The sequence below is a fragment of the Anopheles darlingi genome, chromosome 2 (assembly GCF_943734745.1).
Source record: "Anopheles darlingi chromosome 2, idAnoDarlMG_H_01, whole genome shotgun sequence".
NCBI lineage: Eukaryota > Metazoa > Arthropoda > Insecta > Diptera > Culicidae > Anopheles > Anopheles darlingi.
Window position 1 is genome coordinate 64,727,937 of NC_064874.1, and position 16,318 is coordinate 64,744,254.

General features: G+C 46.8%; 4 protein-coding genes across 5 annotated transcripts; 2 read left to right on the top strand and 2 right to left on the bottom strand.

The window, feature by feature from the left end:
• Positions 1–497: 497 nt before the first annotated feature.
• LOC125959738 (deubiquitinase OTUD6B) lies at positions 498–1,804 on the top strand. The gene is made up of 2 exons (XM_049692642.1): positions 498–1,683; positions 1,747–1,804. The coding sequence occupies exon 1, from the start codon at positions 638–640 to the stop codon at positions 1,544–1,546; it is 909 nt and encodes a 302-aa protein (XP_049548599.1). The 5' UTR covers positions 498–637; the 3' UTR covers positions 1,547–1,683; positions 1,747–1,804.
• LOC125959744 (mitochondrial import inner membrane translocase subunit Tim21) lies at positions 1,651–2,714 on the top strand. Of its 2 annotated transcripts, none has more exons than XM_049692655.1 (3): positions 1,651–1,683; positions 1,785–1,822; positions 1,928–2,714. In XM_049692655.1, exon 3 carries the CDS (start codon positions 1,929–1,931, stop codon positions 2,616–2,618), a length of 690 nt encoding a protein of 229 aa, XP_049548612.1. In that variant the 5' UTR covers positions 1,651–1,683; positions 1,785–1,822; position 1,928; the 3' UTR covers positions 2,619–2,714. The 2 variants fall into 2 exon arrangements, with proteins under 2 accessions (XP_049548612.1, XP_049548611.1); XM_049692654.1 differs by having other exon boundaries at positions 1,667–1,711; positions 1,928–2,713.
• Positions 2,672–3,714, bottom strand: LOC125959736 (uncharacterized). The gene is made up of 2 exons (XM_049692640.1): positions 3,259–3,714; positions 2,672–3,202 (listed from the first exon to the last, which is right to left on the bottom strand). The coding sequence occupies exons 1-2, from the start codon at positions 3,712–3,714 to the stop codon at positions 2,672–2,674; spliced, it is 987 nt and encodes a 328-aa protein (XP_049548597.1).
• A 711-nt stretch (positions 3,715–4,425) lies between these two features.
• On the bottom strand, positions 4,426–9,815 carry LOC125959735 (inactive hydroxysteroid dehydrogenase-like protein 1). Its single transcript, XM_049692639.1, has 5 exons — positions 9,203–9,815; positions 8,742–8,975; positions 8,271–8,491; positions 8,070–8,165; positions 4,426–4,983 (listed from the first exon to the last, which is right to left on the bottom strand). Exons 1-5 carry the CDS (start codon positions 9,378–9,380, stop codon positions 4,729–4,731), a joined length of 984 nt encoding a protein of 327 aa, XP_049548596.1. The 5' UTR covers positions 9,381–9,815; the 3' UTR covers positions 4,426–4,728.
• Positions 9,816–16,318: the final 6,503 nt, after the last annotated feature.

Genomic DNA, 16,318 nt, shown 5'->3' on the forward strand with positions numbered 1-16,318 from the left:
TCGAAGAGACCCTCAAGCACCGTTTACACGACACGCAAGCGAATCGTATGATATCAAGTTTGTTATTTTTCTCAACATTTGCATACCGGTTTGCACTGAAATTCGGGCTTTTTTTTTATCAACAAAAACGTGAATTAAATAGAGATACAATAACCACACATTATCGCTGTAAACTACAAAAAGAACATTAATTATCGCTGCGAATTTTCGCTTGGTGTAATTGGAGCTTATTGCCACCGGCAGTCGTGTTTACAACCATCTAGTTCGATACTTAAGCTATACCGCAAAAGCATAAAATCGAATCGATAACTGGATTAATGCGACGTAGGTGCCGATTTGTTATCTAAAGCTATTGCAGTAACATACAAGCATTTTTTACTTACAATATTTCAGTATAAAATATTTAAATTTGCAAAACGGCACACGTACAGTTCTCACACACACATCTCTCGCTTTGTTTTCATCCGCAACGTCATTTTTGACAGCGGATTGTTGTGGTTTTTCACGCAAGAAAAATCTCGGGAAACCTTTTCGCTACCTCAATATTCAACGAATTTCCTGAATAAACTCAGTGTTAACCGTTGTATAACAACGCCCTAGTCCTGCTTCTGGTTTTAGGTGATTTGTGCGAATCAGGATGAGCGACCCGGTACCGGAATCCGAGCGCGAGGAAATGTTGGCGCAGCACCGGAAGGAGAAGAAGGAGCTGCAATCAAAGATACAAGCGATGAAGAAGATGAAGGTGGATAAAAAGAAGAAGAAGGAAATTCAGGACCAGATCGCCAGCATGGAAACGGAAATGGAGGAACGACATGCTGAAGAACTGAAACGCTTGACCATCTCCGAGTCGACCGAGTCCCCGGAGGAAAACGGTGCTGCCGTTGAGGTGGAAGAAAATGGATTAGAGCCACAAACTGGCCACCAAGAGGAGCTACGTTTAAGTAAAGCGCAACGACGAAGAGAGAAGAAGGAACAAGAAGATCGCGAGCGTGCGGCTAGGATTAAGGAAGAGGAAGCCGTGCTGCAAAAGAGTTCCCCGCGTGTGATCGAGAACAATCGCATCAATGAAATTCTTCGCAAGCGGCAAATGACTTCGTTCGCCGTCCCGGCCGATGGGGATTGCCTGTACAATGCGATCAATCATCAGCTCGAGCTGCACGGTATCGGTTCGTACAGTGTCGCTGATCTACGCAGCCTAGCGGCGGATTACATCGAAGAAAACAAGGACAATCTGATCTGCTATATGAGCCATCCGGATACGGGAGATATGCTCGACTCAGCCGGATTCGACAAATACTGCCACCAGGTGCGTTCAACCAAGGCTTGGGGTGGTGAGATCGAAATCAAAGCCCTCTCCAGTACTCTGAAGTGTCCGATCGAAATCGTTCAAGCCACCGGGCCGGCGACGATACACGGACAAAATGAGGACAATGCCAAAAAGCTGATCCTCACATATCATAGGCACATGTACCGCCTAGGGGAGCATTACAATTCAACGAAACCAGTTCCACCGCCAGAGGCAGCGGAGAATGAGGATGTAGAGTAGGGAATGCAATGCATTGGAAACTAAAAATAAAGTCCTTTTTGTTGTAAAACTAAAAATAAATGTATCCAATAATTTAGAGAATTTTGTCCGGCCTCACCTGCTATATGAATCTTGGTTCTCGTCGCCCTCGGAAAAAGGTAAACAAACATTTTGCCGGCTCAATTCGTAAGCAAATTTTGCATTTAACTATTTAATTGTAGTGCAATTCACGCGATTCGTTTATTCTTTTTGTAACTAGTGCAATACAGTCCTAGACTGTTAAAAATATCTACTCAGGTACGGATTATTCGGTGGGAACCACAGTGCGATACCGGCCGGAGAATCTTGTTTATGTAATAAAGGAGGTGGAGTTAATCGCTCGATTCTTTCCATATTTTCCAGAATGGCACTGCTTGCATTGCGTCCGCTGCTAGTTAAACAACGCCAATTATCCTTGACCCTCCTAAGATGCAGCGGATCATCGCTACCAACCCTTGTGCGGCAGTATGCAGCAGGTAGGGCAGAGCAAGAAAAGTCTTCCTCGAAATCACTTTCCGCTAGCACGGATCGGACGGACGTTTCCACCGATGTTCGGCCGCTGGGAGAACGGGTGAAGGAGAACACGAAAACGGCTAGTTACATGGGTGTGATAATGCTCGGCGTTGGAGTGACCGGACTTTTGTTCTACGTCATCTTTTGGGAGCTGTTTTCCTCCGACAGCCCAAACAATATTTACTCGGAAGCTCTTGAGCGAGTCAAGGAAGAACCACGCGTGCGAGATGCGCTCGGTTCACCAATCAAGGGTTTCGGAGAGGAGAGCCGTCGGGGCCGGCGGACACACGTTGCCCACACAAAGTACGTGAAGGATGGTGTCGAGTACATTCGGATGCAATTCTACATACAAGGAATTCGCAACAAGGGAACGGTTCATTTGGAGAAGCGCAAAACGGAATCGGGATCGTTCGAGTATCGATATCTGTTCGTGCAGCTAGACTACAATCGCCAAAATCCAATCATTCTGGAGGATAATCGCCTTCAACAGGATGCCGCCCACCATGTCACGTCGGGAACCACTCCACAACCGTTATTCTGAAAAGTGTTTCCGCTAAAATACAAAGCTATCTGTTCAAGTAACCCGTTTGCCGGCTAGATATATTTTTGTTTCCATGGCAATACCTCCACGGCGCGTAAGTAGAAGTTTTCAAAAAGGTACATTTTTACCTTGTTTGCAATCCACAGGCTGACAAAGAGCAACGGGAAGTAGCTTGTCCAGAATTGAGAAAGGCGCTGCCACAGGGAAGTTCTATATAGAAGTGCAGTCGCTTGACTATCGGCCCCTCCGATAGCGATATCCATCTCGATGTTGATTACGCCGGATTCATCCGACATCCAGCCGGTGCGTGTTTGACTGTATTCAAAGTAGGCTGGATTGGATGATTCTATCTTTCCCATGATCATTTTTGGTTGGAACTCTTCGAGCGTCGAGTTTTCGTTCGGGTAATATCGTCCACTGAAGTGTGATTTCTGTTGTCGCATAAAAAACGGACACTGTAACGATGTGGACTGCTTGGCTTGCACTACGCCATGGTGTTCAATTTTCCCCGACAGGAACTTTGCTGCTGGTGCTGGAAACTTGTCGAGGTAGATGAAAGCGGGTACCCGAAAGTTGCACTGGGACTAATAATGGGAATTATTAAAAGATGTAGCTTTAAACATATTTTCTGAAAACTTACTGTTAGCGTTGTTTCGAGAAAATAGTAGACCGTGTAAAATCGCAATCCATCTGCACCATCTGGTGGATTGAAACTAATCGTGACCCTCAATCGATCCATCGCTTGATCGTTGTCCTCGTCGATGGGTATTACGCGAATAGCATTAAACGAAGGTAGCTGTTCCGTGGCACTGTTATATCCTTCAAAGGAGCTACAGGTAAGGACGGAAGATTCACCATCGTCGACACCTTCAAACTCTGCAAGAACCAGGTATTTGTACGGGAATTTCACTCGAGGCTGCTCGTACACCGGACGATGCTGGTCCCATAGTTCTCCGCCCTTGATAGAGTACAGAATATAGTATGGCGCGATGAAGGCAATAAGTGTGAGAAAACACACGACGAAGGTAGTGGTTGAGCAGAGTTGATTGCGGTATTGAATATACACATTTTTACTGTAAAAACCGAAAAGTTTCATCCTTCGAATGTTTGGAATTAAAATGATTCTGCACTAGATGCTGGTCGCTTGAGGGAACTGACCCAGTTGTTTGCACCACCGGTTGCCATGGAAACGTTTAGTTGACATTTCAAATTGCAAGCGGTTGTTGAAAGTGTTGTGCTACATTATTTTCTCTATCCCTTTATTGTATTTAAAAAGGAATGGAACAAATATTAATCAAAAAATATGAAGGAAATTTTTCATTAAAGTACAATATTTTTCTGCTGCAAAAACACGACGTTCGGTCTGCCAATTGTTCCATCTAATGTACGATTAGGGTTATGGAAGATAAAATCTATTTAAAGATATTATCAGTATCAGTAACTTTATAGAGCACACGATCGAAACGATTAGCAAAAGCGCTGCGAGTTACTTACGATTAGGATCCAGATATCCCCCAACGTTCCAACCTTGGCTTTTTGTCCCTTCATCACGATCATAAAAGGTGAAACAATCCTACATGATTTATATCACAACTGATGAATCAACAGACCTATTCCAAGCAACAACCGCAGAGAGGTCAACAAGCCGATTACCATATTTTGACGATATTCAACGCACGACAGGTTTTTCCAACAGCCCCTGCACACTTATAAATAGCGCCAAGCTGCATCAATAATGAAACATAATTCGTTATGATCTCGAGCTAACATTGCATTAATTAAAAAAAGACATCACTTTCAATGTAGCACCCGGACCTGAATGAGTAGGATGCGATTTTTCATATTTATTATGTTTCATAACAACCGCGCCATCGTCAAACAATCCCAAACTTAAGACATACATGAAATGCGTTTCAGGTTTCTCCTAAGTGTGTTGCCGACTAGCACCAGCAAATGTTCCTAAAACCTCAGTCTATGTAAATGGGCAAAGTTAACCTAATTCTTATAAACTCACAAGGCGCACCACCACCGGAGTTGCGGCACACCGATTTGCAAATGCTTTGCGATGGACGGACCCACCGGCACCGGGACGGTTTCCAATGCTGCGCTCTTATCCGGACTGTGCGGCTGCCGTAGATCGCTGCTGTTCGAAGTATTCCTTGCGGAACTGCTTGTTCATCAGGCCGCCTATCATTGTCCGGATACATTCCGGTGCGAGCTTTATCACTCCATATTGTATACCATGTGACCAGTACCCGGTAGTTTGTTTCGTTTTACCGAGCGTAAAGGTGGCAAACTTGGCGTACATCTCGGCGTTTGGTATGAACAGTCCACCCTCCATGATCGTTGTAGAGAAGTTGTTCATCTGCGGATGGTGATAATAGAGAAAAGGAAGAAGAATATATCATTATTGAAGCACCTTTGAGCGAATCACGCAATGCCAGATGGTTTTCGATGAGCAGGTATTTCAATTTCAACGCAATACCGACTGTTCAACATATAATTGTGCTGCTTCTATTGCTGTATGTGTTTTGCGAATAATCAAACAGGCAGGGGAGAAAAATTCCATAGCGCTAGAACCATTAATTCATTCCCAATCACTGCTTCAACCCAAGGACGACTAGCGATCAATCTGTACGAAGATGTGCTCGGTGCGATGCTGCTGATGAAATTGCGCAACAAAAACTATGCTTCAGCATTAGGCGAACCGCATGCGCCGCTTCAGAATAATCTTCCTCGACCATCGCCATCGCGGCGACCGGTTCAAGCTCCTAATGTTATTTGCTCACGTCAGACGGGTGAGCGTTACCATTCGGATCGGATTCTACCGCTGCGCCTTGGAGGCCCTTAAACTTGTGGTGTGGTGTTGAGAACGCTAACCCGCAGGCACAAGCGTTGAACCCACTTCTAGCTTTCGGGCACATGGAAACCAGTTTCACGTTCTCTTTGGAGCACTTTGAAATTCAAACTCTTCAAGGACTGCACGTATGACGACATACGCAAGAAACCCCGTCGGCAACCGTTGCTGGTGCCGGTGGGGGGGGGGGGGGGGGACCGTGAACCGGTGATTCACGAAATGTTAAGCAAATGTATCTCCACACCGTATCATGTGATACCAAAACACGTTGCAAAGAACGAGCTATTTCTACAACCTGTGTGGACATTCGTGACGAAGCCGCCAGTCCGATATACTCCCATGCGATTCCATTTACCTTGAGCCCGGGACCTACGAGAATCATCGCTGCAAACATGGACGACCTTGTAGGGAGCGGACGATGCTGAGGATGATGCTGATGATGCAATACACATTTGGTCGTGCGTGGAAGAGGCAGTGGAGGAGTTTGTATCTATACTTGGGAGTAGCTGATTGAGATCGAAAGTAAAAGTTTCGACGGATACTATGCGCCAAATATAGCGATTATATTAAGTATACGCCAAAATGGTCCATAATGGAGTAATCAAACTGATTGAAAAATGTATCGGTAGATCGAAAATCGAAGGTCCACATTGGCTCGCTTTTAAAAAGATTTTCCCCATTTCCTAAATGCACGAGCGCTTCATGCAAAGCAGCTGTTCACACTTTCAATCAAGCCCTAGCAAAACCTTGGGGCCAAATGATGATTAATTTTCTTGGCAAACCAATCTATTCGTTCGATCGATGTCCAATGGGATGTGTCACGATTCCGGAACCTTTTACCACAAGGATACACTGAAATGCACAAAGCCACAGCAAAGTCGGTTCGAAACAATAGAGAGATCACGATCTTCGATTGGTGGATGAGCATTATACCGGCCAACCAAGGAAATGACCACGATCGCGATCGTTCGGTGGATGATTTTCCATCGGTGGCTTCATCGTTGCACACAGCGCGAGCTACACAGAGGGCTGCTACCCTGGCGAGCGATACCGCTCCCTCCCCGAGCTGCCGATCCGAGACGATATTAATTTTTATATGCCAGCTCTGCCAGCGAAACGCCGCATGCCCTCGGAACCGTCGGCACGCATAAGGGCAACATAACACGCTGGTTCACCTTCAAGTAGCGGTTTTTTTGTTGTTGTTTGTCACATTCCGGCCCATGGCTGGTTAGTTAGCGTCGGTGTTGAGTTATGGCGTTGGCGTTACATCCGATTTCTCTAGCCTACGTTGCTTGGCCCCAAGATGATGAACCGACCAACCATTGATCATAGCGCGATCTGTTACGCTGTTGCGCACATTTGGTTCAACAAAGCTAACGAATATCTGTGACCGGTGTCAAAGTTTAGTTAATTGATACTATGTTGCTTGATTTAATTAAATCAGATACCGGTTCAGTTCGTTTCAACCAACACGATCATTCAAGCGGCACGCCATTCGTTGCAGTTAGAAAGGGTGAAACTATTTAACGATTTTCGCTCAAAGTTAACTCTAACCCGATTCGCCTACATTATCATCGGATCAATGGAAAGATGGATTGCATCGACGAAAACACACGTTGATGCAGGTCACGCTTTGCTACCCCCCGTTTCAGCATTCGATCACGCTCGGACCGAACCATGGCCGAATGTTACGATTGTGGTGAAAGTGATTATTTAAGATGGAAAGAAGGGGGGGGGGGGCATATGCAAGGTAATGGCATCCGCTGGATGCATCACCAATCTGCGCGGAGCTTCACCGGACATCTCCAAACCAACCCAGATTGTCCGATTCGTTTATGTTCTTTTTTCTTCTTGCTTGCTTGCTTGCTTGCGTGCAGTCCCACCCCGGTGGGTGTTCTCGGCTCCAAAAATCCATAACAACTCGGTCAAGGACACGCGAACGAACTGTTGCAATCGGATAACGGTGGTTTGGCCGGTTTTTCGCGCCCATATGGCTGAAGACCGGTTGTGCACTCGGGTACCGCTATTACTCATCTTTCCACCACAGCAGCCCCGGAGCCACGCGTGTCATTATGCTTCTCTGTTGCTATCACCAGCTTTGAATTTCACTTGCACCGTCTAGCCTTGAATGGGGCGAAGAGCGTCGTGTATGATGCTCGAAGCTATTCGCTATGGTAAAAAACCCTGGGTTCACAACACTGACGTGATCAGGCTGCTGCTGGTATGTTCGGAGCTCACCCACAAACGAATGACGATCGATCCGAGACGATGAGCGGCAGTTTCATGTGCCAGCATTTGCCTTTCGCTTTCAATTTACCGCCTCAAACCTCACTCTGAACAGACACTCGACATTTGGCTCATAAGTGTGGTCTCGGCAAACATTACTAGCTAACAGCGGGGCACTCGTCGGGCACGGTAAAAAGACAGTGACACACGAGACGCACGCTGGTGGAAAGGGGAGGGCGCGCGCGCGCGGGAGTTCACGACTTTTCACAGTAAAGTAGTTCCACTTGACACTTGCACACGACGAATCGCAACCGCACCGCACCGCACCGCACCGCACCGCACTGCAGAGTAGTAGCTGAGTGGCTTACCTTGGTCGTTACAAACATCGGGCTAACCAGCTGGCAGGTGATACCGAACGGTTCCAGCTCATGCTGCATCGCTAGCGTAAAGTTGTGGATGTAAGCCTGTACCGGCACCCCAAGAACATGCCACAAAAAACAGAGAAGAATATAAACATTAGCAAACAGCGTAACATGGCGTATAGTAAGGCGAGGAACGGTCAAATGTACCTTAGTAGCCGCATAAACCGTCATGTAGGGCAGTGGTTGCAGTTCGCTGCCAGAGGAAATGTTGACAATCGCTCCCTGGTTGCGCTTCTTCATGCCCGGTAGCACCATGCGGGTGAGCATCGTCACCGCTCCGACATTGATGTTGATCAGCTGCCACAGCTTCTCCTCCGGTATGTGGTCGAGATCGTCCGGATAGTCGATGTTCGCACCGACATTGTTCACTGGGGCGACGGAATGAGGGTGAGATGAGTTATGAATCCGGCAAGAAAAAAAAAACGGTAGATGGCAATCAACTCTCTAGAGCGATTCTGTCAACTGACGATCGTGATCGAGCGAGTGACTCGATCGTGCATTAGAATGCCGACCGTAGCATTGCAACACCGCTGGCCACGATCAAAGCCAAAGATCCCTGGCACGATTGGCGCATGTTCTAAGTGCGCCACCGAAGTGCGCCACCTCCATCGCACCTACCTAGAATGCCAACGGGCACCGTGTCGAGCTCTTTGCGCAGCTGGTCGTAGATCTCGCGCCCGCTACTGAAGTCGATCGCGATCCATTTGGTCTTCACCGAGTACTTGGACTCGATTTCTTGGGCCACGGCAACGAGCTTCTCGGTGGAGCGTGAGACGAGCACCACGTTGAGGCCACGGCTGGCCAGCTGGAAAGCGTAGTGCTTACCGATGCCATCGGTGGACCCGGTAATGACTGACAGCCGGGCGGTCGGTCGAGCGAATTGTTATTTTGTTGTAAATCGTGCGTGCATATTGGTGCCGGTGCGCCACCCCGTGAAAGTCGTGCAAAGTAGAAGAAGAAGAAGAAAAAATGAATACACAGTGCAGTGGGGCATTAGGTGAAGGTTTGGCCGGCACGGTTGCTAGCATTCCCGAGGCGCATCCGCAGGTTTCCGGTACGGTTCAGTACGGTTCGCTTACCTGCCCATTTGCCAAACCGCTCGATAAGCGATTTGTGTTCGGCCGGCGCAAAGTAGGGTGCCAGCAGTGCCACACCGATTTGGGTCAGCGATTTGAGGTTGTCGTACAGGACCCAGATGAGTGCCCACGCACCGATCAGTGCCAGTACCCAGAGTACCAAGTGCCACGGTATCAGCATTGTCGGTTGGTTGCGTCTACGACGGTTGACAAGCTGATAAGCGTAACGCTAACGGGGCGCACGACCACAGCAACAAGAAACAAGTTACAAAAACTTTGTCACTCAAACAACCACCAACGGATCACTACACAACTTGGGCTTCTGGGTAACGAGCTGCACGTCACGATGGCGCTGAACTGCTGCAGAACCTTCGACGACCAACGTTGCACGATCGACCCGGCATGAACGATTGAACTTTGCACACTTTCGCACTACGGCGATGGCTGCCACTACTACTAATACTACAAACACTCTTGTGGACGGTCTACTGCTTAGTCACAAGCCCGCCAAAAGCGACACAACGCACGCACGCACGCCCGCACGCACGATTAGCACTAGATCGCTGCGATCGCCATAGAACGATCGTGTATCGTCGCTCCTAGCTGTCCGCTCTGCTCGAAGTTCAACCTACAAGTGAAGTAGCCACGAAGGCCGCTTGCCTGCCTGTGGCTGCCCATGCTGCGGTGCTTCCCGCCACCCTACTCTACCCTGTCCCCCTAGGCACGTCGACCGACGCCGGAGAGGCTGAAGTTCACCTCGTGGGGGGGTTGCGTAGCATGTTTGCCGAAAATATGACGGTATACCGGTCTCGGGGAGGGCGGTCTGTGTATCGTGGTCGTTTTTGGTGAGGTCGTGCTCTTTGATATTGCGTTGTACACTGGGTCGGTACCTTTATCTGCTCGGCTGGTGTTAAGGGATGAGATCAGCGTAAAGCAGTGTTTGGTTGAGATTGGAATGTTTGTTTTTATTTAGGTTATTCATTTAGGTTAAACTCACATAGACTTGTTCCAATATATTAGATAGCATTTCACTATTGCCTTTGAATCGCCTTTCACTGCGCGTAAGCCTTATCCAATCGACCTTGGTGCGTTAATTGCTCGTGAAGTTAGTTCGGGGAACTTTTAAGATGAAGAATGTGATAGAGGGAGACCTACAGGCCCCCTTTAAACACAGAAAGAGAGAGGCTGCCGGACCTTTCTGCTTAAGAGCACCACCTGCAAGAGATGGTTTTTTTCTCACCCTACACTGATCTGCTGATGGAAGAGGCTGGAAGTCAACAAATATTACGCAATTCGTCAACACCGGACAGTGTGGACCGACGGTGCACGGACAGCCAGTTGTGCAACGTTTGTGATTTCTGGCCGCGCCAAAACGTTGCGGTCAGTCCGTTCCCCAGACCAAAATCTGCATTTCTACTGCTCAGGCGATGGCCTGCGAAACAATGCGCAAACACTCGAACTTCGCACGAAAGGCGCTCTTCTGTAGCGTCACCATCGAATGTGATTGAGGCACCACGATCGAGGCAGTTCGACTGTTCGGTAGAAGCTAGAAGTGGTAGAGAGAAGCACAGGCGTCCGCAAATGGCATCCATTAGAAGGAGGAGATTTTTAAAACCATTACAGGGTCTGTATGATTTCGGTGGGAAGCGGGTGTTGCTGCAGCAGCAACAGTAGCAGAAAACCCGTAATTTGTGTCTTTTAAAATCTCATTTGAGCCAAACGGTGCGCATTGTCTTACGGTCGCGTGCACTCTTGCCACTTTCCTTATCGGTATGTGCCGTGATGGCTGCCGTTAGATGAGAAGGTGGCATACCTTGAGAAGTTTGAGGTACGTTTTGTCCGAAATTTAATCAGCAGTCGCTAGCAGATTGCGTGCGTTTCTCTATTTGCTGAAATTCACATAAACCAAACTGTAATTGCTATTTGATCGCTGCACTGACCAGGTAGGTTAGCCTCGGTTAACACCGACACAAGGTTGATGCTGAATTCTGTCGCTGGTCGGAGGTGTAAATATATGGTAATTAATAAATTACTTTTCTCCCACGATACCGAGAGTAGGAGTGGGAATGGAATTTATTGTTATTATTGTGTTAGCGTGAACTGTAGCCTAGAATTACGATCTGTTCACATGCCTTCGGATGGAATAACTGGTGATCGCGATAGATATACTATTCAGATTCACTGTTCGAAGCTCGATTTGAACATGAAATACATGTTCTCGATAGATTGGAACATTTTTTTCTGTATTTTTTTTTTGCAAATTAATGCTGAGAAATTACGAAAGAATCATGGAAGAATACCTCGACCACCCTACGGAGCTAATCAATTCAGGCGGAGATGATTTCTAATTTCCGTAACACTCGAAACACGATGAAATCAATAGAGAGACCTCGATCGAGACTGTGTTGTGAAATTATCCTATATTGATGGTAGAACCTTCAATCATGCTAGACGATGGCAAACCTTTCGTCACCGATCGTTCAAACTAATCATAAATCACCGAACCAATCAGTATCGGGCTTCGGTTTGAGCTGTGCCTGCAAGAGCATCGACGAGGCTCCGAAGGAAAATCAATTAAGCCGCTTTGTGTTGTGGATTGCGCCTCGTCCGTTCCAACCTCAACCGGGGCTTGCCAACCTCTAGTGGCAACACGTCGTCGGCGCTGAGCTGAACGAGACGAAGATGTAATACCACACCGAGCGTGTTGCAATTTGCATTGAAAACTGCTTAAAACAAAACATCTACTCCGTGGCAAACGTGGGGAAAACTCGATCGACCCGGTTTGAAAGGATGCTGTATCGTTGGCGAGGTTCAAGCGCCGGACGCAAATGACGTAAGAGCGAAGCGGTGTAAGGGTGATGCCTGAGTACTACGGTGGCTGCTTGAGCTATGTATGCCTCGACCACCAGAAGCTATGCTGCAAACGGTGTTACGGAGGTTTCAAAGGTATAATCGGTTTAATTGTCGTCTTGTGCAGCTCGTCGTTGTCCCTCATTACCTTCGGCCACGATCGTGGCGTGACCGAGAGCCACGATGGTAGCGAGAGGTGTCAGATGTGATGCCAGATTCAAGAGGCACCACTTCATGCTTCGCTCGTGACACGGAAAGTGATGTGATGGTTTCGGATGCGCACTAGCGAGCATCAAATGAAATGACAACAGCGGTGTACTGGGGTGCTAGAGACGAATGATGGCTGGGTTCACGGTAGTCGCGAGTTTTGTCTTGATCTTGTCCACGCGATCGGTCAGGTCCGTCACGCTGTATTCGCAGGACGCTTAAGGAGGTTAATTTGCGCGTTTTGTTTTCTTTCCAACAAAGAGGACTTGCCATTGTTTCGGTCGATGAAGGTTGTTGAAATAGAAAACCGATTACTGCAGGGAGTTAATCATATATTTGGAGGGAAGCAAGCATTAAGAGTGGATCGGCGATCGTTGAGGTAGCGGTTATTAGGAACCTTTGACTCATTCACGTATTTTATCACTAATGATGATCTGTTTTGCGATGAACAGTTCAAGGACAGAACAGCAAAACCGGACAAATAATGCGTCTCGTCTATTTATATAAGAGCTTAATTATTTTCAAATATGAAATATTCTGCATATTGTACATCATGATTTACAACCCAATGTAGATGCCACTTAGACACCACTTCTACTAGAATATCACTAAAGTAACGCTGCATCTATAGCCTTGTAAGTCAAGCAGCGATCGGAGCGGATCTTTCAAAACAGGTTTGAAGGTTTGCTCCAATTAGCAACTTAACATACGAGATGTGTTCGATATCAACTAGGAATAAAGTTAAGAGTTGTCCATCAGCATTCCTTTTAATTGCGACCGGACGATCGACATCGAACATGGAATTTATTCAACAGAATCTGTTGGCTGCATCGATGTTAGACTCCCCATCAACCATTTCCTATAAGTAATTATCCATGCTGAACATACTGTTTACATGGTGTTTCATCGTCGATGTAATAACTTTATAAATAAGTTGTAGCAAAAAACTTACAAAGCAAATTCAACTCTTTGCAATGCGCCATGTTTGCTGCTGACCGGAAAAATAGGAAGTTGTAGCAGAACATCGCGATGGTTCGCTGCAGATGCGGCTTACGGTTGATCGCACAACGTGCACGCTTTAGTTTATTCCGTACGCCAATCCGATCACCAGGCATGTGGGAAAAAATCCACCACCAACACCTAACCACGGACGTCCTGTGATGCTCCCAAGCCCACATCAATCCTAGCTACGCAGCTTCCGCGTGGAACCCATTCGCGAAGGTCACGTTCGCCGTGTTTTGGTTTGTTTCTCTCTTTCTCATCCACTATTCCGCCACCCAGCCGGGGTGTGTTTGTATAGGAAACGCAGCATGTAGCTTCCTTCAAACGCTGAAAAGTGCAGGGGCAAAATGTAGGCTAACATTAGCGCTTAGCGCATACATATGCTCTGCATGGCGCTTCCCTCCCTCCCTAGCGGCGATGCGATGAGGTGGAACTAATCGCTGTACCGCAGCGTCGATGCCATGACAGTGAATGTGCGCGGTGTGCAGCGTTCCCATCATTAAGGGCCGGGCTGTGGCCGGCAACCTTGGAAGAATGAAGCCTAAACACTTACGGCAGCAATGCGAAGGCAAAACGCGTCACGTTCACATCAGCTGCCTGCCATGGCCGGTACGCCCGGTTTGTTACGTGGCCAGCAGCGTGGCCACTGCTGATGGTTTTCGCTCTCCACCACACCGTTGGTTCGCCATTGATCTTCAAACTGCGGGGCCAACAAAGGCCACGAATGATCGACTCGGTTCGGTCGCGTGCAGGTCATCCATTTCTATGTCAGCTGATGATGGCGATCGTTCCAATGCTACACACTCGGTGCGGCCTTGCCTGGAGTCAGTGTGTCACGCGGGATGCTCGAATCGGGCTGGCTGGTCCGGGTATCTTCATAACGATGCCCATTTCTTGTCTCTCCCCGCTACGATTACATGATTTAAAATGAGATAAACAGCCAGAAATATCGATAAGGGTTGTCGGAGGAGGGGTTACCAGGTTGCTAGCCTGGCAGGCGGTCGCGTAGACATGGTGCGATCTACCGCGAATGATGATCGGTTGCAACGATGCGTGCATCAAACCAGTTTGTTTGAAGTTCGACGAGTGGTTTGGATGCTTTTTTTTACCCTTTCAAATCAACACAGAAGAAGTGAAAATGGAACTTCGAACGCGTCAAACTACCGCAGTCGCTCGAACCGGGGCCGGTTGTGGTTGGTGCGACCATCGCCATTAGCAGAATCTAATTTTCTTAATGATTCAATTTAATTACACTTAACGACCACAATGGTAGTCAAAGTAATAATTGCAAAATTAGGAAGGTAAACGTTGCTGTGGAGGTGAAAAGATAAACAGTTAAAGGGTCATCTGAATGGCCAGGAAGCAGCCTTGGTGTTAAATAAGTTGAATCGATCATGTTAAGGCTATGGCCAAGTGCATCGATAATTCCTATTCAGATTTCATCAAATCGTGACAGATAAATAGAATCTTGGCATCGAAACAAGTGATTTTTTCTTCGTCAACAGGTCAAGACATGTAGTACATAAAAATACTACTAACGGAATATGCACGTTACCCATTTTGACCATCCAAGATGGAGGGAGACCAAGGGAGATGACGAAATAATACATTATTGCGATTCGAAGATCAATTATCACTATTTTCTGCTAGTGAATATCGAACAAGCAGCATTCATTTAATGGCAATTGTTACGTTTAAATTGAAAGCTGTACAACTAATGTACGTCGGAGTTGCTCTAGCGAAAGAAATTAAATAAAAATACATAACAATTATATATTTCCGTGTTTCTGGAGCCACATATCTAATTTTAGTTGCCTATTTCTATATCATTCATCACACCTTCATCGCACCTTGCACATTCCTGGTGATACAAGATTGATGTGTGTAAATGTGTTAAGTGAAATGTGTTATGTGAAAACTGAATTTTTTTCTAACTTCCTGCCTAAATTTCATGACATTTCATTTGCTGGAAGCAAAATGATGTGTCTATATGCATGTCAAGTATGGTTGTGTGGTCGCAACCTGATGCAACGAGAGTAAACAAATTGTTCCAGCTTCAACTAACGACTAAACTAAACTAAAGTTGCTACTTAAATCTATATTTTTTTTCGCAAATGTCGCATCAAACTACCTTTTTCTAAAAATTTAGTTTTTGGCTTGAGGAAAATATATTGAAAAAATACAGCATGTTTATGTTGATCATAAAGCTTAAGAAATGTGCTTAGGTAAATATGTTAATCGTGTATGTAAACGTTAAAGTGCAGTGCAGTTACTCTTCACGAAGTACTAAAGCTTCACTTTAAGTAGATTATCATTGCGAGAATTAAAGCCATTGAAGTATTATGACCAATGACTTTCATGTGTTCTTATGTTCCAACAAGGGATAACGTTAATTTCACTTTATCTATTTCTATACTTTTATTTTTGATTTTTACCAAAAATGCCTTACCTTCAGCAATTCTCATCGTAGTGATCATTGCTTTTGCAAGAGATTCGTGTCAGAATCACATTCGAGTTTATTCCGCGTAGCTTTAGATTTCTTCCGGTCCAAGATGAGCGAAACACCCGGAAGCAGCTCCGACGAACTGTCCTCTTCGACCGATTCGTTCCTGCTGCACGTCAATCCATCGCTGATCGAAGAGGCACTTACACCCATCCCATCCGGCTTAGTCCAACCGAGCCTATGGCCGCTGATGGAGCGCAAGTTAAAGGAGGGTCAAAACACGGACCTTACCGTACGCATCGACCAGGACCGCTTCCCTTGCCATCTGCTCCCTTTGCAGTGTTTTAGCGGGTTCTTTGAACAGGAAGTCACCCCCGGTAAGGAGTTGATCGAGCTGCCCGGTGAAAAGGTATCCCCGGCGGCCTTTCGAATCATCTACGAATGGATACTGGATCCGAGGCGGCGTCTCGAAGCGGCCCACTTTACGGCCGTCCTGGTGGCGGCCGAGTTTCTCCGAATTCCCGCTCTGGTCGAACGCTGCTGGCAGCATCTGGACAGTCCGCGGGTGGTGGAAGACGTGGCGTTCTACGTGTTTCTGCAGAGCATTCCCTTCCGGT

Bases quoted from the DNA above. Each gene is read 5' to 3' on its own strand.
- LOC125959736 (XM_049692640.1), bottom strand. From the start codon at position 3,714: ATGAAACTTTTCGGTTTTTACAGTAAAAATGTGTATATTCAATACCGC. The intron at 3,203-3,258 runs GTAAGTTTTCAG...TCCCATTATTAG, and splicing joins TTCTCGAAACAACGCTAACA to TCCCAGTGCAACTTTCGGGT.
- LOC125959735 (XM_049692639.1), bottom strand. From the start codon at position 9,380: ATGCTGATACCGTGGCACTTGGTACTCTGGGTACTGGCACTGATCGGT. The intron at 8,976-9,202 runs GTAAGCGAACCG...CCCGGCTGTCAG, and splicing joins GCGGTTTGGCAAATGGGCAG to TCATTACCGGGTCCACCGAT. The intron at 4,984-8,069 runs GTAAGCCACTCA...CACCATCCGCAG, and splicing joins CGATGTTTGTAACGACCAAG to ATGAACAACTTCTCTACAAC.
- LOC125959744 (XM_049692655.1), top strand. From the start codon at position 1,929: ATGGCACTGCTTGCATTGCGTCCGCTGCTAGTTAAACAACGCCAATTA.
- LOC125959738 (XM_049692642.1), top strand. From the start codon at position 638: ATGAGCGACCCGGTACCGGAATCCGAGCGCGAGGAAATGTTGGCGCAG.